Raw genomic sequence first — 22,867 nt, forward strand, 5'->3', positions numbered from 1 at the left:
AACAAGAGATTAAACAAACGCTGCATGAAAAGTATCAGAACTGTTTGCAGGTCATCCTCTACTTCAACATCACATTTATTCACAAAGTATTGTTGGCACTTAGCATCCTTTTAATTAACAGTCAATTTGGAAGAGAATGTAGGAGATCCAGGACATGCTTGTGGCTTTCATTTTCACTAAATGTTTCCATTTTAAAAAGAATAACACATGCTCTGCTCTTTATAGTATATGAGCATCTGGGTCTTCCTTTGGAATGTTATGCAACACAATGTGCTTCTATGAACCAAACAAACAATTGGGGGAGGGCCATAGTTCAGTAGAAGAGCCTCTGCTTTGCATACAAGCATTTCCTCCTTCAATCTGGCATCTCTAGGTAGGGCTGGGTGGGACCTACCGGTAGGACTAAAATCCTGGAGAGCTGCTGCCTGTCCATGGATGCTAAGCTAGGAGGAATGATGGATTCAGTATAGGGCAGTTTCCTCTGTAGAAAATGACAGCCATTTCTCTGCTATGTATGGTATGGCACACTTTCAAAGCACTGCAAAGCACACACATGCTCCAACCAAGCACACAGATTAGGGCTGTAATATTAGATTACACATTTCTAGCACATTGTCACTATGTGCATGTGAAAATACAAATTAGATCATTCAGTCTTCCTGGTTTAATTCACATTGTCAAACGTATTTTGATATGGTTTTCTGATCTGGTGAGATGAAGAGCAAATTAAATGGTGCATCTCTTCTACCCTGCAGGTTGCCAGGCCTTAAGCTAACCTAAGGTGCCTATGCCTTTAAATCAGGGATAGGGAACTTGTGACCCTCCTGATCTTGTTAAGACTGCAGGTCCCACCCTCTCTGACCTTTGGCCATGCTGGGTAGGGTTGATAGAATTTGGAGTCCAACAACATCTGGATGGCCACAGGTTCCTCATACGCCATTTAAAAGCAAAAGGTCCCCTTCCTGTCCCATTTCCCCAGAGTTTCCTTTGCCTGTCTTCCTGTTTTGCCTGCTGCTGTGGGACAAAACTGGAGTCCTACTTTGCTACTACAGCAAGCAAGAGGAGAGTGTGTACAATGAAGAAGGTGTGACAGTTGCATCTTCTCCTACTGCCTCAGAACACAGAAATGGTTTGGATGATCTGCAGTAGTGGTAAAGGGAGTGGAGCAGTGGCACTTACGGTACCTGACCTCCTGTCACAAGCATCGGTGCAGGATACCAGTAGGAAGAGGGGCAAGACAGCGGCAAGACTGGTGTGGTGCTGACACACCAGTAGAATCAGTCTGGAACCACTGGTGTGTTTCCACTGTACTGACCTTGCACTGCTTGGCCCCTTTCGCTACCAGTAAGCTTCCGTGATGCAGGAGATGGGAGGTTAGGTTAATGCCACTGTCCTCCCCCACCAATCACAACTGCAGATCATCCATCCAATCTGTTTCTGCATTCTGAGGCTCTTGGGACCTGGTAGTTGAATCTGGCTCATTACATTTGTTATTTAGATTTACAAAGGAATTATAAAATCATAGAACTATAGAGCGGGAAGAGACCCCAGGGGTCATCTAGTTCAAGACCCTGCAGTGCAAGAATCACAGATAAATATGGTTATTTTACTCATATTTACACCTGAAGCCTTCAATGGAGCAGGCACACAAAATTACACCGCAAGATTGTCTCTCCTTGCTCCTCTCATAGTTTCAGCAAGCTTGGGTCCAAAGCAGCAGCCAGCTATGGCTCCTGACCTCTTGGTTCAGCCTCTCCCATCCAGTGCTCATGGAGTTCTGCTTACTTCTCCCTTCTGCTTACTTCTCCCTTTTGCTTTTGCAGTTTTCCAGTTTTCTGCAATCTTAGGCATCAAAAGGCTAAGCTCCTGACCAGTGAAAAAGAAATTAACTGTAAATTCTCAGCACTCGCTTTCAGATTGCTGCTCAATATTTTTGGTGTAGGACTTTGTGGTTTGCTTGTGCAGTTTTCTGGTTTTGTGCAAATCGGAGGAATAAAAAAATAAAAATCCTCCAATCAGGAACATACTGGAGATAGTTATGAGCAAAGTCAGAAAAGAAATGAAAGCATTGAGTGGGCACAGAAAGGGGAGTAGCAGAAAGTGACAACTAAACCACCAACTCAAAACACCAAAACAAATAGCCTGCAATCCATAGTAGAACAGTTTAGAGCCTGATTTCCCCCTCCTTATCAGATTATCCCTGTTTTGAGCAATCCTGATTTTTTAGGAGCAAAGCGTCAACACTGGTGCTGGTGTTGTTTGAGGTAATGTCATGTAGGCTACACAAATTAAACGGAAAAGCAAACAGCTGCAAACACTCATTAAATTCCAGTGTGGACGAGCCCTGAAGCAATACAAACTATGAGCCCCATCTGCTGGCGGCTTTTGTTATTTTTTTGTTTTTATTATTGTTATTTTATTTTTTATTCTGAAAAAAGAAGCAAACAGAAACCCACTGGACCCCATCCACAGCTTTTTATGATCATTTGAGGATACCTGGTTTGGATCTAAAAGTATTTTTTTTTTGTTTTGCTTTGTTTTAACATTGCTTTTTCACTCAACTGTTTCGTGAATTGCCACGTAATTACGGTACTCCTGTTTGTGCTTTTCTTCCTTTCCTCCCTCCTCCCTCACCACCTCACTTTCTACACTAACCCGCCCCCATGTATTTGGGCGCCAGATACTCAGGATAACTCTTCCTGCATCTGATGAAATAGGCTGTAATCCAGGAAGGTTTATGTCATAATAAATGCGTTAGTAAAACATCATTTGTTGCTTTTTGAATATTTAAAGCGGCGCACGAAATGAACTCCCCATAAAAAACTGCCGACATTGACTCAGAGTTGTTCTGCCGCAGCATCTCCACCGTCGGAGACTTCTCTGTCTTTTGCTTTGGAAGAGCAAGTGGAAAACTATTTCTAGTTCTGTGGCGGAATTTCAAAAGAGACTCCGTGTTAGCCTCTCGCCCCCACTTTGCCGTCTCTTCAGGAGGCGCTCCTCGTTTGTAAACATAGAGATATAAATGTAGAGTCACGCTCTTTCGCAGACATAATCGGCACTCTTGCTCTCAAATCGAACTAGTGTCCCACTCTGCAAAGTACAGAAAGTTCCTCTCTTGGTGTACCACATACGTGAGCGACACCACACTTGCCAGAATTATGACCGTTCCCGCCCCCCAGCCCGCGTCCTTCACCAAATGTTAATTTGTTGTTGTTTAGCCGTGTCCGACTCTTCGTGACCCCATGGACCAGAGCACGCCAGGCACTCCTGTCTTCCACTGCCTCCTGCAGTTTAGTCAGACTCATGTTGGTAGCTTCAAGAACACTGTCCAACCATCTCATCCTCTGTCGTCCCCTTCTCCTTGTGCCCTCCATCTTTCCCAACATCAGGGTCTTTAACAGGGAGTCTTCTCTTCTCATGAGGTGGCCCAAGTATTGGAGCCTCAGCTTCAGGATCTGTCCTTCCAGTGAGCACTCAGGGCTGATTTCCTTCAGAATGGATAGGTTTGATCTTCTTGCAGTCCATGGGACTCTCAAGAGTCTCCTCCAGCACCATAATTCAAAAACATCAATTCTCCGATGATCAGCCTTCTTTATGGTCCAGCTCTCACTTCCATACATCACTACTGGGAAAACCATAGCTTTTAACTATAGGGACCTTTGATGGCAAAGTGATGTCTCTGCTTTTTAAGATGCTGTCTAGGTACGTATCATTCTACAGTGTGTCGCTCTCTTTCCCCCCTTCTCCTCATTCCTATTGGCTCGGGTCCTGGAAGCCAGCCGACCAATGGCCTTGCTCAGAGGAGTCTCGCGGGGAAGCGGAGGTGCGGGGCCCACGTGACTCGCATGCCGGCAGCCGGCTGAGCGAGCGCGTTAGGTACGGAAGCCGGCAGCCAAGATGGAGGAGTACGCGCGCGAGCCTTGGTGAGGAGCCGCATTTCCGCCTCCCGCTTCTCCCGGGAGGGACGAAGAGCGGGACGGAGGGGCGGCGGGTGTGGTTCTTAGCAGGCAGGGCTGGCAGACCCGCTTAGCCTCCCTTTCTTCGGGACCGGTGGCGGGCAAGTGACCTTGGGGAGCCGCGAGTGGGTCAGCCGCCGCCTGACCGGTTGCAGGGGCCGGGGAAGCCTCTCTTGGCCGGGGCGGCGGGGAGCGCCTTGCTTCTGCCTTGGCCAGCTCCCTGGCGGGTGGATGAAGTACCCGATCCCAAGGGATCCCAGAGACGCGGGATGGGCTGAAGCTCCCTGTGCCCGGGCAAAATGGGCAAGTCTATTTTGTCCTTTGGCGGAACGCAATTGCAGAAAGGAGGGCGTCTTTTTGCTAAACTGGAAGCTCCTCGGAGTGCCCTTTTAATCTCCCATGTGGCAACTCGGGTTTATAACTGGCTATAAGAGAAGGTGCTCTGCAGGTCCATGGGGGCAATACTGGCCAGTTTCTCGTGCGTCCTTCACCCATGTTGCTTCTAATTTGCTGAGGCTTTGTAGGAAATTGCTGGACTGATACCACCAGTGCATTATGTGTATTCTTCAGCAACATGGTGCATGCTCAGGTTACACTTAAAAGCGGGTTGGTTTAAGAGATGCTGAGTGTACACTTTTGCTTTATAAGATATTGTAGGATTATGCAAACAAAAAATATAATACTGCAGAACAGCGCACACCTTGCCAGCACTTTATGGATGAGGTTACTAGATCCACTGTACATGGGTTGGGGTGGGGAGATGGCTTGCATTTGTAAATCATTCATGAGGAGCATGCAGCCTTTGGCCTAGTATTGGAGGGGAGAGTAGGAGAATGGAAGGGGGACAGTTGAAGCGCTTGGAGCAGTGTAAGAAGGGAAACCTCTGCAAGTCATCAGTTCTGACCTGTGTTAATGAATGGGGGACGGGACGGACCATAGTGGACGGAGAATTGGAGAGACACAGGGTGCGCAGACAGACATCACCTTCAAAGACCTTCCCTGGCACCCACAGGTTTCCCCCCTCTTGAAAAAAAAATAGTCCTGAAATTATAGCCAATATAATACATGTGTCTGCTTCGTGGTGTGTTGTGCCCACAGCAGCTTCTCTAGTTTACAGATGAGTCCAAACTGGTTGTTGAGCTCTGAAGTATAGTTTAAAGCTTAAGTGTTCCAGACCCAATAATTTTCTGCAATGGCAAAAAACGGAGGAGAGATTTTGATTATATAGTTAATGGGAAATTGCTGTTATACTTTTACAATGTCATATGTCCTTCCTTCATTTATTTCCATTTATGAATAGCTTCCTATGAAACATAACAAAGCAATTAGCAATAATAACATCAACGTTTAAAACCAGACCTGGCGGGGGGGGGGGGGGCGGCGGGATCTCCACTTAAAAGGATTGTGGAAAAAGAAGAGTCTTCAGTAGGTGCCAAAAAGACAATAGAGACAGCGCCTGCCTGATATGTAATGGGAAAGCATTGTAAATGGTGGGCACTGCCACACGAAATGGCCAATTATGACATTATACAGAACAGATGCCTTGATGAGATGTAATCTGCAGTAGGCCCTTTCCTGCAGAGCGCAGTGATCTCTTGAATATGTAAGAGGTGAGACAGTCTTTTAGGTAGATAATCTTTTTAGGTTTAGTGAATAAGGTTATAAAATAATAAAGTGATTCATTTGTTTGTTTTACTATGATGTGATGTTTGTGAGACTGAGCTCATTAATGTATGTGTTCTTTCATTTAGCCCTTGGAGAATAGTGGACGACTGCGGTGGCGCTTTCACAATGGGAGCCATTGGGGGTGGCATCTTTCAAGCTGTCAAAGGATTCAGAAATTCCCCAGTGGTGAGTTAAAATGATTTATTGTGGGTAAGGCTTATGATGATATTTTTTTAGTGATAGTGAAAATTAATGCACTTATTTTTTTTAAACGGAGACAACTCTATCAAGGTCTATTTCAGGATGTGGCAGAATCAGGCATAGAAGGACCTTCCATGAGAGAGAAAATTAGTTGCTTAGAACCTCTTGAGCTTAGCTCAGAAGATGACACCAATATGCAAATAAAAACAGGGTTGTTTTTTTAAAAAACAACAACAACCAACAACCCTATTTGCTGACAAAACATGCAACTTGCAGCAAACAAAATATGAAGTGTATTGTTTTCAGGCTAAATGCATCCTAAATTCAGTATGTGAAGAGCTTCAACTATTGAAATTGTTCCAATTTCGTTCTTTTATTTGTTGCAGGGTGTAAATTATCGGTTGCGGGGTAGTTTGACGGCTATTAAAACCAGAGCACCACAGTTGGGAGGTAATTGCACTATTTACACAATCTTTTTCTGTTCTGTTTTTAAAGGGATATTAGTAACAGTTCTCACTTCCCTTAGTTTACCTTCAGTACATAATCATTCTGAAATGAATGTGATGATGAAACATTTCTGTTCTAAGAGCACATGCGTATTGATTCATACAACTGGTTTCTTATGGACTATGTTGTTTTCTGCTTTCTATGTTTCCCCTCACTGCTACCTCTTAACATTTCCCTTTTTTAAAACACAACCCATATCCAATACCAGTTTTTAGCTCGGTAAGCCTATCTTGGGCTTTACATAGCTTTCTCTCCAACTTTATGAGGTACTTAATAATATGTACTGTTGCACGGTCTGGAAAAAGTGCAGATGAGACTTGTTCAGGGTTATGCTTCCATTTTTTTTAAATGAAAGAATCTAATGTGCACAGGTAATTGTACATAGAATCTATGGAAATCAGTGGCCCTGACCAAAATATCTACTTGGTGCTTTTCTGAAAATGAGCAGGGTGCCTTTTCTCATGTTTGTTTGCTTTTAAAAATCAACGTCTCGTAACTCATGCATGTCATGCCAAACTGTGGTTTAGTGCAATGTGCAAGCACAGCCAACATCAGGCATTTGCTCCTGTTCTCCTGCCACTGGGCAGGTAGCCAAATAAAACAATGGTCTTGTTTCAACTGATTTTGTTTTGAAGTGCCTGGTTTTTCACATACTAATTGCATTTTATTAATATTTCTAAGCGGATTGAGGACTTGCACAGAATATAGTACTCCAGAGCTTTGAACTGTTGATGAGAAACGACTGGTGGCGGCCAGTAGATTCAGTTGCATAGTGCAGTGAATAGAGTCTGTTAGGAAAGGAGAATCTGGATAGTGAGAGGCTTTATTGTTATTTCGGGATTTTTAGTTAACGTGATAGGAATTATGGGATGCAGGTGGCGCTGTGGTGTAAACCACCGAGCCTTGGGCTTGCCGGTTGGAAGGTTGGCAGTTCAAATCCCCACGACAGGGTGAGCTCCTGTTCGGTCCCAGCTCCTGCCAACCTAGCAGTTCGAAAGCACATCAAAGTGCAAGTAGATAAATAGCTACCACTCCAACGGGAAGGTAAACGGTGTTTCTGTATTCTGCTCTGCTTTCGCCAGAAGCAGCTTAGTCATGCTGGCTATATGTCTATGGACAAACGTCAGCTCCCTCAGCCAGTAAAGCGAGACGAGCACCACAACCCCAGTCAGGGGTCCTTTAACTTTTTAGGAATTATACTTATGAAGACATTTGTGTATTGTCAGCTTCCTGAATAATTATTGACAGATTTTGTCATGAATTTGCCTTTGCTTCTGTTGTGGGCTAGAAGCGGAATATCTACAGTAACCATTGCCTTTGCTGGGAACATGTGAACTAATATCCAGAAACCCAAATAAGGAAACTGCTGTTAAGTACTGTTTTCGCCAGTTCTGAACCCAGGTATCTTTCCCCTTCAAATAGGTAGCTTTGCTGTGTGGGGTGGTCTCTTCTCCATGATTGACTGCAGTATGGTGAAAGCAAGAGGAAAAGAAGATCCTTGGAATTCCATCACTAGTGGTGCCTTAACCGGAGCTATATTAGCTGCAAGAAGTAAGAACACCAGTTTGGAGTCAATGTTTATTGGAAATATTTCATTGAAAATATTTTAATGTCACTTTAAAAAAATGTTAGACAGTCTTATGTGCACATATGCGCTTGACCATTCTTTCCACGGTAAGGGTTGTATTGTTTATAAAAGTAAGAATTTATAATGAACACATGATTGCATCAATATTGCTAAGATAGGAACTTCGACAATTTTAGCATTGAGAGGGGAAAAAACTGAGTTGTAAATTCACTCAAGAATGGAATCATTGAATGCCTTTTATTTGGTAAACAATCCATACTGCTATTTCTTTCCTGTATTAGCTCAATTATTCTCCTAGCAAAGATGCGCACATAACACATAGCTGACATTTCCAATAGTGTTTGTGAAATAATCTGCTGTACCATTATAAAATATTTTTGAAAGCAACCTTTTTCATATTCTACCTCTTTTCAGATGGGCCAGTTGCCATGGTTGGGTCTGCAGCTATGGGAGGAATTCTTCTGGCTTTAATTGAAGGAGCTGGTATTCTATTAACGAGGTTTGCGTCTACACAGTTTCCAAATGGTAAGATGCCTACCACAGCTTGGGATGCAACACAAGATGTTAGTCATGATTCCTTGAGACTTTCCGCTGTTTAGCCATTTGAATTCTGTTTATCTGAGGGAAGGCTATTCTAAACTATATAAAGATCTTTAAACCAAATGGTTTGTTACGGAAATTAAGATGGTATAATATTGAGGAATCTGGGAGACCAGGAGTGTGACAAGATGAGCTTTCTTATGAATTATGGATTAATCCATAAGATTAATATCTTGAGATTTTCACAGAATTGGGAAATGCAAACTGATATAAACCAACTATTAAGAACCATGGTTCTTGAACCATATATGGATTAATTCTCAGTGAGGTGGTTGCCTTTATGTACACCGTTAAACTTTTAATGATTTACACTAAAGCTTGGGTTATCAACAGAAATGGTTCGAAAGAAAAACTTTTCAGGTTTTATCCTAGGCTTTCATGAGGATACAGTGGGATAAGTGGTTGTGCTTACAGTTGATGGGAAGATGCCCACAATGCCATGTGTAGTGCCTATGAAAATCAGTAATGGGATCTGTTTAGCCAAAGCAGCAAAGATGCTTTGGAAAGATATGTATGAATAGCCTAAATTGTCCAAGTATGCAGATTTACCCAGGAGTAGTCCAGTTGATTTCATTGAGTCTTACCTGCTTCATCAGTGAAGCGTTCTCAAAGTAAAGGAAGGATTGAACTCTGATTAATAAGAATACATACAGAGGCTTGAACCAGCAAGACTCTGGAAAGGGTGTGTATAATAATCTCCGGCCCAGGTCATTTTATTCACGAAAGAGCTTTTTACAGAGTGTTCGTAAGAACCAATCAGATTTCTTCTGAGCATTTCAACAAACCCCACGTAGTGACAAAGTTAAACTACAAACACTAATTAAGCATGCACTTTTGGGGTAAATAAAGAACAGAAATACAAAGGAGTGCCATCTGGCAACCCCTGAGGTCAGAAACAAGCAATACACATGATAAGAAGGATGGCCAGGAAGACAGCGATCATTATCACCTTCAGGTGAGATCTGTTTCCTGACCCTAAGATTAACATCATAAGATTAACATATCAGAAAAGCTACATCAAAAGAAGCTGCCCACTATCTTTCACAGCCCAGGAAATGGCCAGAGATGCAGAGGGTTGTGGGATTTGATCAGAAATTCTTGTCAATGAATTAAACCCAGTCAACACAACGCATTCATCGTGGACACAATGGCTTGATGCATATTTTATAATTCCTCATAGTAATCCCACCTGACCCCACACTCTGGATATTTGCACTCCTACAATCAGGACTGTGAATGTTTCCTTGGCAACTTGCAAATGTCCATGTGCATTTAACTTCCCACTGAAATATACAGCTTGTAGCTGAAAGTCCACTATTTCTCCACTAACCACCTGCACTATATCCTCCTGACCGTAATTCCCACCTTCAAGATCCTTACTATAAGCTGATAGGGCATACGTGAGCAACCAGTAAGCTGCATGTACCCCTCCTGCTGTGTGGCCTGCCAGTTCCCCATTGCCACCATTACTGCCATACTTGCTGCTGCTGCAGCCAAGTTCAACATAAAAGGACTTCTGCTTGCTTGCCCTCCCACTCAGAAGTTTTAGGGGTGGTTTTTCTCTGCTTCATTGCTGCACTAAACTCATATTTGATCCTGCTGACCTTGTCTGATCTTCCTTCTTCCTGTTTCCAGCCATAGAGCCTGTGCCGTAGATCCTCTAGATACCTTGTGGGCTCTATGGCCTGGCTTCCTTTCCATCAGCTCCAGTGTTATTTTACAGTGCTGAGGAGCTAATCCATGCCCCTTTTCATACTCAAAATCTCCTATTGCTCAGCACTGGGTATGAAACAGATTAATCTCAGTCTGTGTTTGCAGTTTATGTTTGGTCTACTAGTAGGTACTTAAAGCAATTGTAGAGTAAATTATAAATGCTTGATCTGAAGACATACCCACTGTTAACATGCTGCAGAGCATTGAATACTTAATGTTTGTTTTGTGTTTCAAATGCAGGCCCTCAGTTTACAGAAGACCCATCTCAGTTGCAGCCCTCTCCATTTGGGGACTATAGGCAGTATCAATGATTTTGTGTGTCCTCCTGTTTTGTGCGGTACAACAAATTGTCATCCTTTATGAACGAGCAAAATGCAGCGTTATTTGAAGACTTTTCGTTGGATGTGTGCACCTTGGTTTTCTGTACTTTTCACAATATTTAAAAGATAATTATGAATAGTAGGATTCTATTATTGCAAAGTGGATATGAGGTGCTTGAAAAACTCTCTAATTAAGCCTTGTGGTAAGAGGATCAAGCAATGTATTACAGAAAGAAAGGAATCTGTGGCCTTTACAGTGTAGCATTTATCACACTGGTGCCAATTTTAAGGAAAAGAACAGTCATACTGCAACAGAGCTGCCTAGCCCAAGATCTGATGTCTTCTACAAGAGTGGACTAGTATCAGGGCAAATGAGGCTGCCTGCTTTCAGTTTTATACTAGACAATTGGAATTGGGGACAGAAATGAATGGGGAGTATTTATTGTCTTTCTCTTCCTTACAATCTTTATTGCACAGACAGGTGTGAGAGGTGGTAATTATTTTTCTTAATACAGTGGTCCAACATAAGCACTCAAAGGGATATATTCATAGCAGAACTACTGGAGATAGTTCATAAAAACTCTACCATTTCTTTGCAGAGTACCTAAGGACTTCAGTTTGCTTTCTCCAGAGTTGTCCTGGGCTACAAGACACTCACATTTGAATGGCCATTTTGCATCCTTTACAATTAGATCTTGTATGTAATTCACAGATTAATGTAAGAGTGGAATGTTGATCATTTTATGGTGTAATTTGCACGTTGTAGGGTCTACTTCTCAAACAAGAGAAGTATTCAGAGTAAATCTATTACCCCCAAAACGTATTCAACACTTGCACAGCCTGAATATCTCTTTAACACTTTGAATGGACTTTCCGCATCCAAATATGAATTGACAATATATTACATCCACAGTCTTCTTAACTGGATCAATGATGATTACTTTTGCCTAAATTAAAATCTGTTTGCAGGTGTCTATAAATGTGGAAAATTGAAAAAGCTGAAATACTCCTGCTATTCCAGTCATTCAGCATTGTTCAGTGTTCCTCATTACTGACCATGCTTTTCCATTAAATGTGGTTATTTATAAATGTCATTTGTCTTTGACCTAATTATGTGAATTAAGAACTTGAACGTACAAGGTGAAATGCTTCAGAAGCCAAGTCAATTAGAGGTTTGTTTTGGCTCTCAGCAAGTGCAGAGATACAAATTTGGGGGCTGGGGAGGGAATTGGCATCACCCCCCCCCTTTGTGGCTCCAGCATTGGGAGGAAACCTTGTGTGGGTCTCACTCACCAGCCTGCCCTTTGGCATGGCAAGAGGGGCAAGCAATATTGTCAGACTCTAGTCCCAGATAAGTCTACATGCCTTTCAGCTAAACTAGTCTTTGGAAAGGGAATGGTAAAAACGATAAGAGCGGATTTCTAAAGAGACGACACAGATCAGGCAAGAGCAATCCATATAGGCCGATAAGTAGCCCCAAACCTACAGAATAGCTATGCAATGGATTGCCTGCACCTGAGAAAATCGTGCAGTTGTTCCGTAGTGTTGAAAATGTTGGCTTTTATAAGCTCTGGAGAAAACTGAACAGGGAAAACAAGGGAGAGGGATGTCTTTGAGCACAATGTCATGCTAACGCCTCATAGAAGTGAGTGAACAAAGTGTGGCTAATCCACAGAAAATGGCTGACATGGAAGCAGGTGGCACGAGTTTGGCCTAGAGCACTAAGGGCCAATATGATGTCCTCAATACATTATTGGACTATACCTCCCAATTACAACTTCCCTAAGTGAGAGTAAGTTCCTGAAGGAACACTGGATACTTACAGCATGTTGGAATATTTGGTTTATTCACAAAAACATAGACGTAGTAGAACATAGATGGATACAAGCACCACTGCATTCATAGTCCACTGTCCCACATCAGATCCTCAGAGAGAGGCACACTGCACCCCAAAATACTCCTAGGTTCCTGCATTCAAGGGTTGAATCAGATGACCCTTATGGTCCCTTCCAACTCTACAATTTTATGATTCTGTGAAACTGAGTTGTTACTTCACACAGAGAGACCTTCCATTAGCCCAGGGATGGGGCTTTTGCATTCCAGAGTTGATATCTGCTCAACCATCATAGATACAAATAGCAAAGATCACTGGGTGTGGTTCCATCCGTACACAAGAGAGGTAGCAGCAGGTTTTGGGTGTGCAGAAGTACAAACAACTTTGTGTACAGGGAGTTCCAAAATGGTGCCCAAAGACCACAAATGCTGAGTGATGTTTGAGGGGAATGGAAATCTGGAAGGGGGGGATGGCATGGAGCACCCTAGAATAGGGCAGGATTGGCTGGCTGGCATTGAGCAGGAACACTCCATACTTTAACTTTTTGTTTCAGGTCCCATGCATTCTAAAAATCTAGCAGTCATTCTGTGCCATCAACATATATTCTGCCAAAGGAAAGTCTCCTGGTCACCAAGAGTTTTTTTAGATATACGAGACTGAAGTGCCATATGTCCTTTGTGGGAAGGGGTTTCTCAGATTTACAGTACAATGACATAGATTTAAGGTACATTGGCATACTATTCCATGTTGATCAAAACTGGTAGTGGCTTAGTTCAGGACTGCATTTTGAGCACTAGTCGAGCAGATGAATTAAAAGGCAGACAATATAATAAAAGTAAAAAAGTTAAATCTAGTTACCCCACTGAACAATAGAGCCTATCTGGCTAAATAATGGGAAATCTCAAATACAGCAAGGATAACACAGGTGAACAAACATGGCTGTTTAGGGGAAACATCTTTAGAGACAGAATTTTTGCAAAAATGTGCATCAAGTCATTTTGATGAGAAGTAGATACCACTCACTGCTACTGTCTCGTTTCCCTGTCATTTGTAGGGGCGCTGTGCTACATTTTTGACCCTAGTACATTGTATCAGGTGCCAGAATTAGAATCAGAATAATCTTTATTTGCATCAGCCGGTAGCCGTAGCAATAAAGTAAAAGACAATGTACTGAAGATAGAGGTAAAAACTTAACTATACAAAATACATTCTGGAAGTTTACGTTATTAATAAAATAATAGATCTTCTTCTGATTGCCCCTGGTAAAAACTTGGCAGTTTTGCTGTCACCTGATTATCTTGATCTGCTAGGACACAGTAGCAATGGTTGAGCGATGTGGTATGGATAGTAGTAACCTCACTCCTAAAATCTTTATGAAGAGTGCAAGCTAGAAGCACATGAGCTACTGACTCAATACTGCCATCTCCATAAGCGTTTTCCCACTCACTGAGACAAGTGAGGTTACAGGGAACCAGGCAGAGGGCCTTCTTGGTAGTGACATCCACCCTGTGGAACACCCTCCCATCAGATGTCAAAGAGATAAACAAAGATGTCAAAGAGATAAACAACTACATGACTTTCAGAAGACATCTGAAGTTAACATCTGTTTCAGGAAGTTTTTGATGCTTGATGTTTCATTATGTTTTTTAGATTCTATTGGAAGCCACCCAGTGTGGCTGCAGCAACCCAGTCAGATGGGTGGGCTATAAGTAATAAATTATTATTATTATCTTCATAATCATCAGAGTTTGCATTCTTGGTCATAATAAGCTGCTATGGTAATTATAAATCTTTGCCTTCACCAATAATGTAGTATTTTCAACTGCACCCAAAGAGTGATATTCTTTCCTTAAGTTCTCTGTGTCACCAGATTGGCCTAGCTTGTGCCCATCTTCATATTTATGATCCCATTGACATTCCCCTTTTTTAAAAAAAGTGTGTAGCCGCACATAGAAATGTCAACATAACTGGAGGATGAAACAGAGAAACCACCTCACAGGACTTTTCTTGGCTTACTGCCACCCATAGCTACTCACCCTGGGAAGAAAGTGTGCTGTGATTTTGCAATCACATCTGTGCATCAGGGAGGCAAAAGAGTGGAGGAAGGACACTGTCCACCAGTTCTCTAGCTCTAGTACTGCCCATCATGTTGACTGCCACCTGAACATCTAAGTTCCTAAGGCAAAAAAATCTCTGTTCCCTCCTGTGTTCCAAATGCTTCTTTGCGCTTGGAGGCTAATCTCCCCTCTGTTGAATTACAGATTTGGTGTAGGACGTTTAATTACTGGCTTTGGCTAAATTAAAACCCCATCGGTCTATCACCCTTAGTATCACAAGATTGTCATGAGAGCGCTTGAACTAAAATTGTCCTCCAATTCAGGGACCAGCCTTTGTCCAGATGCTTATGCTGCTTATGATCAGCCACTCACTCTGAGTCGTAGTTACTGTAATGCGCACACACTCGGGGGAAGAGGCAGTCCTGCCTTCCAGGCCTTGCTTGTCAAAGCTTCCATGCTCAAAGTGTCCAACTGGGGTGTAGCTAGTACAGCGCAAGCCACCCCGGCCCTTCTGGGTGCCCAACTCCACAGTCCCCGCCCGGAGATAGTCTCCTGGGCGCTGTTTGGAGCCTGTGAGGATCTGGATGCGGAAGATTTGGGTAGCTTGCTTAAAAACAATTGTGAATGAATTCCCAGCAGAGGGGTCCTTGCCCCAGAAGTAGTCTTCCATGTTGCTGTAAGCCTTGCTGGGAAGGTAATTCTCAAACGTCTTAATATCTGTAATCATATCTGCAGGAGGGTTGTCGGGGTGTGTGGAGAGGTCCTCTTCAAAGTCTTCATCTTTCAGCTTGTTTACTGTGCCCTGGAAGGAAGAGTAGTGGCCAATGTGCTGAAAGAGGGACGGCTTGAAACGGATCGCGTCCTTCTGGGTAAGAAGGAGGCGGAAATGCACGAAAAGCCAGTCGCAGGGCATCTCTTGGTAAAAGAGCAGAAGGAACTGAGCGAGACGGGGCAGGTCGCTGGAGTGGTAAAGCTTGCCAATGTAGCCAAGCTTGGAGAACTCCAGGGTAACCCAGGGGGAGCCTTCCCGAGATGCCACAGACTTTCTGATGGCCGTGGAGAAGGACTTGGAACAACGGACGTCATCCTCAATCATGAGAAAGTAGGTGGAGAGGTTGGCTGCAAAGTTCATGAGGTAGGCGTAATCCACATTCTGCTTCGATCTGAATCGCACACGGTCTTCGGCATCGTTGAAATTCCGTTTCAGGCCTTTCAAGGGAGGGTAGTATTCAGAAGGCGCATGGATGACCAGCAGGCGGCCCAGCAAGACTTGCGGAGCAAACCTCTTGGCAATTTTCTCCAGTGCTTGAGAATTCCACTCCTGGTCTGGATCAGCTAAGTGGACCACCACCACCATCTCTCTCAGCTCTTCACGCCTTGATTGTTGAAAGATGGACTGCAGGGTTTCCAGAAGGTAGTTCTCTTGCTTCCGCTTGACAGAACACAGCCCCACAGTCAGAAACTCTGAAATCAGGAGCCAAAGGGGAGACACCTCATGAATGCAAGACAGCAGATTATAACAGGCATATTGTTTCCAATCAATGGGAAAAGCAGTTCCTTGCATCTACACAAATCCGCAAGAACATCGCTAAATCAAAGTGGCTGGCAGTAAATTCAAGACAGACAAATGAAAGTGCTTTTTCACTGAAGTAGGCTTCTTTCAAAGCATGCATTTGTGAATCCAGGATTTTATTCTGGAAAAATCTCTAGCTAATGTCAGACCAACATTTAGCAAAACTGTTGTTTAGAGTTGCAGAATAGAAAAGGCTAAGTACAGTGTTGTTACTGTTTGATGCAGAGTTATTCAAATTCTGCTAAAATGTCATCTCAGGACATTTCTGACCATAATTTTTTGCTGAAGTTGACAAAACGGACTTGGAATATATGAAGAATTCAAGGTCAGCTTAGTATATTAAAAATAAACTTGACCATTAAAGGGTTGCATGTCTGTGGGGATGATTTTTCCCACCCTGTTAGCTTTATGAGTTTGGATTTCAAACTCTGCTCACTCAACATGTGCCTGGATGAGGCCAACAAATGACCATCTTTGTGTATGAAATGATCAGCCCAGATCAAAACCTTTGTGCTCTACATCTTCAACTGGCTTTTATGTAACTCGCCTGGAGATAAATTCTTCTGTTAATTTCAGAATGTTCTGAAATCCTAAATTTCAAATTTAGATAGGTCCTGGCTAACATAGACATGTTTGTTGCACAAGTCCTATTCACTAGTAGCAAGAAAGTTATAGTGTGCACTTTTGACCCATAAGATGGTTGTGTTGTACCAAAGGTGAACGGCTCTGGAAGCTATGCTTACATAATCTTGGCACTCACGATACGCCTACAATTAATTGGTAGTTGCTATGGCTATGAGCTCATATATGTTTACACATGCCTGATTTGATATCCTAATTGGTTTGCTTTGATGGTACCCTTATCAGTGGGAACTGGGATGTTGGGCACAGAGCCCAGAAGAAGAACTACCTATCATGTTTTGAGTATTGGCTATCTGCAACGTGGTCAGGTGGCTGACACAGACTGCCCTGCTGTATAAATACTGTATATATCTTTGCTTGGGTGCGGACAAGCTGTCTCCTTGCTGTAGAGTCCGTCCCACAGAAGGCTTTGAGCCAGGGCAAGGGGAACAGGCAGGCTGCTTTGCTGTAAGCCCATACCTATCTTCAATAAAGCCTCAGAACTCTTGTGGTTAAGACTCTTCTTGGAACTCCTGCTTCTCACGAACCCCCATAGGCTTTTATCCAGCTCGGAGCCTGCGGCTTGGGTTCACAACAACATTGTTGAGTGCCAATGGGATTTTAAAAATCAGAATGTTTTAGGAAACTTACTGTCAGGACTGCCGCTAGGTCCCAGCTCACAGAGGACCAACGCCCAGTGGATATTATATACAAAAGTCTTTATTGAAGTTTAGTTTCCATTTCCAAGCTCTGGGCGCGCAGGCCCACGTCTTAACGCTAGACCGGCTAAGTCCCCTCTGACTCACTGCTCCACCCACACCAGTTTAAGATTCTAGCCCGGCTCCACCTCTTGCGCTGCTCTTTCCTGCGTTGGGTCCTTCTGCCCTCTGGGGTTCCCTCCTTCCTGGACTCCTCTGACGCGGAGCCTCCTGAGTCTTGCCCCTCCCTCCGGCGGGCTTTAGGACCTGGCTCCCTTCCCGGGCTCCCCGCTGTGCCGCGCTCCTGTACATTTGAACTTGGCGCGCGCGCCCAGCCGGTGACTTTCCTTCTGACCGTTTCCCCGCTTCCTGATGTGGGTGTTGCCAAACCTGACTCCTCTCCTCCCTCTGGTGGTGAGGACACTGGTCCCGACTCCTGGGACTCCCCCTCCCCACTGCGCTCTGGTGGAGACGCTGGCCCTGATCTCCAGCTGCTGTTCAGAGACTCCCCGCTGGCCCCTCCCTCTTGAGGTTTCTCCCTTGGAATCTCCCTTGCTCTGGCCACCGGCGCTCCCTTCTGTGAGTCCTCCGATTCGCTAGAGAGGCTTGTGGAATAACTCTGGCCACTGTCACTGCCTGCGCCCCCCTCGTACTCCTCCTCCTCACTCTCCATTTGCTCCCCCTCCTGTGTCTCTCCTTCTGAACCCCTGACATCCATCCCCCCCTCGAAGCCCCCCCTTCCCCCCTCCCCCTCTTCCGGTGCGGGTTCCGGGTGCTCCATTGTTGTAGGGGTGAGTCCAGGATACAGCTCGTCCCCTGAGGCTTGCAACCATCGAGATAAGTCCGGGAAGTCCCCCATGGGCTCGTCGACGACGACCTCCTCCGCTTCCATCTCCTGCGCGGTGTGCTCGAAATCTGCGCTCGACCCCAAATCACCCAAGAGCCCTCCTCCCCCTGTTGTTTGATGCGGGTCCACCTCCCAGGGCCCCTTCGGCATGTCTCTGGGCCAGCCCACTTCGGGTTGGTCCTCCCACCAATAAGATCCCCCCGTGCCAAAACCTGAAAGTGATCCCTCCGGAGAGCTGCCTCCCGGAGCCGAGTCCTCAGCTGACGAGAAACCCCGGAAAGTGCTGGCCGAGAGTGTGGGTGTGAACAAACAATCCTCGAAAAAGCCCGCCGGCATAGGCTTGTGCGGGAAAAGTGTGTGGAATTCTTCCTTGAGCAACTGCTCTTCCACTGCGTAATCCGGCACCCACCTGTTGGCGCTGGCCGGGGTGTCCTCCGTGGCGAGAAGATATTCAATCCCGTCCTCCCCCCACCTTGAGTCTAAAATCTCAGTGGCTTCATTAAGTGGCTCCCCTTTCGGCGACCCCCCTTTCTTGGGCGCTTCTCTGAGCGGGTCTGGCGCCTTCCCCGGTGCTTGAAACCTGTGGGGCTCTCTGTAGGGCGTGAGCACTGATCTATGAAAGACCGGGTGCATTCTGGAACCCTCCGGGAGTGTCAACCGGAAGGCCACTGGGTTGATCTGCGCCTCTACTTGGTAAGGCCCTAGCTGCTTGTGCCCTAGTTTCTTCTTGGCTAACGATCTGGCTGGAACTGCTTGTGCTGCCAACCAGACCCAGTCTCCCACCTGGATGTCCTCCCCAACCCTCCTGTGTCGATCTGCCTGCACTTTGTAAGCCTGTTTTGCCAACTCTAACTGCCTCCTGAGCTGCTCGTGGATCTCCTGCAACTCCGCTGCCACTTCCTCTGCTCCCTGTGGCTCCCCCTCCCGCACTGTGTCCAGACCCGGGAAGGTTCTGGGATGCCTCCCGTAGTTGGCAAAAAATGGGGTCACCCCCGTGGACCCGTGCTTCGTGTTGTTGTAGGCAAACTCGGCCAACGGTAGATAGTCCACCCAGGTCGATGGCTGCTGGTTCGCGTAGCATCTCAGGTACTGCTGCATGATGGCGTTGACCCTTTCCGCCTGCCCGTTAGTTTGCGGGTGTCTCGCCGACGCCAGGCTGACCTTGACGTTCAGGAATCCCATCAGCTTTTGCCAGAAGTTGGAGATGAACTGGCGCCCCCGGTCGGACAAAATAGACCGTGGTAGGCCGTGCACCTTGAACACGTGGTCTATGAACATCTTAGCGGTCTGCTCGGCCGTGGCCACCTTAGCGCACGGAATGAAGTGGGCCATCTTGGTGAACAGGTCCACTACCACGAGCACTGCCGTCTTGCCCCTTGAGCTGGGTAGATCTGTGACAAAGTCCAGGGCTACCCTCTCCCACGGTACGAACGGTGTCTGTAGCGGTTCCAACAGGCCCGCCGGCGGCTGGTGCACAGGCTTAGCCCTTTGGCAGGTGTCGCACCTATTGACATAGTCCGCGACATCCCCCCGCATCTTAGGCCACCAAAAGTCTCTGGCTACTAAGTCCACCGTCTTCTCCTTGCCGAAGTGCCCCGCGCTGGGCGCGTCGTGCAGCTGTTGCAGGACCTTCGCGCGGAGGCTGTCTCCTGGTACGTAGAGGACTCCCTTGCGTAGGAGCAGGCCGTCTCGCACTTGGAATTCGTCGCCCCTCGCCTTGCCACTGCACACCTCCTCCATCTTGGCTCGGGCGAACGAGTCCGTTTGCAGCGCGCGGCGCACCGCGTCCAGGTCCACCGTGGCTGACGCGCATGCCCACGCCTGTGGTGTGAAAATGTGCTTGGCCGCCGCCGGTGCCTCTGCCTCCAGATACTGCGGTTTTCTGGACAGCGCGTCCGCCAAGACGTTGCTGTTTCCTGGGATGTACTCAATTCTGAAGTCGAAATCTGCAAAGAACTCCGCCCAGCGGATGTGTCGCTGGTTCAGGAACCTCGCCGTGCGCCAGTACTCCAAGTTCTTATGGTCTGTGCGGACCTGCACCGTGTGCTTGGCTCCGACGAGGAAGTGCCGCCACGCCTTGAAGGCTGCATGTATGGCCAGCAACTCCCTGTCCCAAATGGTGTAGTTCTGCTCCGCTTTGCTGAGTTTTCTGGAGTAGAAAGCGCACGGCCTCCAGTCCCCCTGGTGGTCTTGCTGCAACAGAACGGCTCCCACGGCCCTGTCTGAGGCGTCCGTCTCCACTCTCATGGGCCTGCTGGGATTTACGTGCAGTAGGTTCTCTTCGGAAGCGAAGAGCTGCTTGAGCTTCTGAAAGGACTGCTCTGCCTGCTCCGTCCAGATGAACCTCTTCTTCTTGGAACTGAGGGTGTCGGTGATGGCCGCTGTCTGCATGGCGAAACCCTTGATGAACTTGCGATAAAAGTTGGCAAAACCGACAAACCTCTGTACTTCCTTCCTATTGCGTGGGCTCTTCCAATCCAGTACTGCACGTACCTTGGCACCGTCCATAGCCAGTCCCTTGTCGGACAGTTTGTAGCCCAAGAAATCCACCTCCGTCTTGTCGAACTGGCACTTCTCCAGCTTGGCGTACAGCCTGTGCTCCCGCAGCCTCTGCAGAACTTCCCTAACATCTCTCTCGTGAGCCTCCGGCAATTCCGAGAAGATTAGGATGTCATCCAGGAAGCAGACGCACTTCTTGTAGAGGAGACCCGCCAAGACATGATGCATGAAGGCTTGAAAGCAGTGGGAACCATTTTTTAATCCAAAAGGCATAACTCTGTATTCATAAGTGCCCAGCGGCGTAAACATGGTTGTTTTCCACTCGTCGCCTTCCCGTACGCGAATGAGATTGTACGCTCCGCGCAGATCCAACTTGGTAAAGATGCGACCCTTCCTCACCGTCGCCAGCAGGTCATCGATCTTGGGCATAGGGAATGCTGAGGGCTTGGTCTTGAGGTTCAAGAAGCGGAAATCAACGACCAGCCTCTTTTGGGGCGTGTCCCGCTTCTTTACAAAGAACACGGGACTGCCTCCTGCCGCCTTGGACTCCCGGATGAATCCCCGCTTCAGGTTGTGATCTATGAACTCCCTGAGCTCTTGCAATTCATCCTCAGACATGGAGTACAGTTTCCCCGTCGGGAGCGTCGCCCCGGGCAGGAGGTCGATCTTGCAGTCGTAGGGTCTGTGGGGTGGCAGCTTATCCGCCTCTTTCTCGCAGAAGACCTCCAAAAACTCCTTGTATTTGTTAGGCACCGCTTGCAACATGCCCAAGTTCAGCTGTGGTCCATCCTCGTGCCCCTCATCTTCCAAGTCCGCCAGGATGCAGTGTTCTGCGCAGTAAGAGGAGCCGAAGGTCAGTTGCCGCTGGTACCAAGCTAATGCCGGGCTGTGCCTATCCAGCCAACTCATTCCCAACACTATGGGCGTGTCTGACAGGCGGGTGACGTTGAAGCTGATGACCTCACGGTGGTTTCCAATGCGCATCACCATTGGCGGCGTCTGCTGTAGCACTTGCCCTCCCAGTAGCTCCCTGCCGTCCACTGTGACGACTTTCAGAGGTACCGCCGCTGGCAGAAGGGCTATGCCATGTTGCTGGAGGAACTGCATGTCTATAAAATCTGCATTGCTCCCCGAGTCGACGGTGATGGGAATTTCCACAAGTAGCCCATTGGGGAGCTGAAGGGATGCGGTGAGCTGCACTACTGGTTTGGGTGGGAGGGGGTCGGTGGGCTGTAAGATCCCTGGGGATTGCTTCACTGACTTGTCTGGCTGGTCCCCAGAGACGCCATCTCCAGCCAGACAGTGGAGTTTTCCTGCTGCGACTCCCTCTGCTGAATTGCGTCTGTTACTGTCGCTGCGGCTGCAGTATGCTTGTGAAACCGCTGGGGACACTCTTTTGCCATATGCTGAGCACTGTCGCAGATGTAGCACTTCCTGGTTCCTCTAGGAGGCTTCATCTTGACTGCTCCCGGAGTCAGGGCTCCGACTGTGGAGTGAGCCTTAGCACCACCTATCTCCATCGGCTCCTCTCCCCCTCCCAGCGGAGGCATGGATCGAGCGCACGCCGCCTCCTTGGGGAAGGGAGGCAGTCCTCTCGCTGGCGTGCGTCCCAAATGCCCTTCCTCCCTGCCCCAAGGGCGTCCTTCCAACCGAACCCCAATGGAGAGTGCCCGTTCCACCACTTCCTTGGTGGTTTGGGGTCTTCCCCCCCTTGCGATCTCATCTTTCACAGCTCCGCTCAACCCCTCCCAGAACAGGTCTCTGACGGCAGGCGATTCTTTCTCCCAGGCTAGTACATTCACCAATCCGAAAAAACGTGAATGATATTGCCTCACAGTGGCTTTACCTTGTCTTAGTCCGTGAATCTCCCTCCTAGCGATATCCACATCAATCTCAGATAAAAAACACGCATCCATCACTTTAATGAAGGCAGCCGCATTTTGGAGGGCTGGATCCTTGTCTCTCCATAGATTGCGCAGCCACGATTTTGCCTCCCCCCGCAAATGCGAAATAATAAATCCCACTTTCTCTCCCTCATTTTTAAAGTCTTTGTCAAGCAGCTGCAATGCATAAATCACATCTGCTCTGAAGTTAGGATACTCCTGCAGGTCCCCATTGAAGTGAGATACCAGGCTCCCTCCTCTGTTTCCCAGCCCAATCCCTTCTGGTCTGGTGGCTGGTAGCCTCT

The 22,867-nt window shown here is 46.6% G+C and overlaps 2 protein-coding genes across 5 annotated transcripts in view; one reads left to right on the plus strand and one right to left on the minus strand.

The window, feature by feature from the left end:
- Positions 1-3,776: 3,776 nt before the first annotated feature.
- Positions 3,777-11,644, plus strand: TIMM17A (translocase of inner mitochondrial membrane 17A). The gene is made up of 6 exons (XM_083746689.1): positions 3,777-3,923; positions 5,708-5,807; positions 6,209-6,272; positions 7,752-7,880; positions 8,332-8,442; positions 10,471-11,644. The coding sequence occupies exons 1-6, from the start codon at positions 3,898-3,900 to the stop codon at positions 10,539-10,541; spliced, it is 501 nt and encodes a 166-aa protein (XP_083602815.1). The 5' UTR covers positions 3,777-3,897; the 3' UTR covers positions 10,542-11,644.
- Positions 11,645-12,375: 731 nt separating this feature from the next.
- LOC310848054 (alpha-1,6-mannosyl-glycoprotein 4-beta-N-acetylglucosaminyltransferase-like) overlaps positions 12,376-22,867 on the minus strand; it is a 30,301-nt gene continuing 19,809 nt past the window's right edge. For all 4 annotated transcript variants that reach the window (XM_083746604.1, XM_083746603.1, XM_083746606.1 and 1 more), the window contains one exon: positions 12,376-15,905. In XM_083746604.1, the coding sequence (XP_083602730.1) occupies positions 14,761-15,905 (1,145 nt within the window). In that variant the 3' untranslated portion in view covers positions 12,376-14,760. The remainder of the gene's footprint in view (positions 15,906-22,867) is intronic.

The sequence above is a fragment of the Podarcis gaigeae genome, assembly GCF_964106915.1.
Source record: "Podarcis gaigeae genome assembly, chromosome: 6".
Classification (NCBI taxonomy): domain Eukaryota; kingdom Metazoa; phylum Chordata; class Lepidosauria; order Squamata; family Lacertidae; genus Podarcis; species Podarcis gaigeae.

Excerpts from the sequence above, each read along its gene's own strand:
- TIMM17A (XM_083746689.1), top strand. The coding sequence starts at position 3,898 with ATGGAGGAGTACGCGCGCGAGCCTTG. Across the intron at positions 6,273-7,751 it reads CAGAGCACCACAGTTGGGAG|GTAGCTTTGCTGTGTGGGGT; the intron begins GTAATTGCACTA and ends CCCTTCAAATAG. Across the intron at positions 8,443-10,470 it reads GTCTACACAGTTTCCAAATG|GCCCTCAGTTTACAGAAGAC; the intron begins GTAAGATGCCTA and ends TTTCAAATGCAG.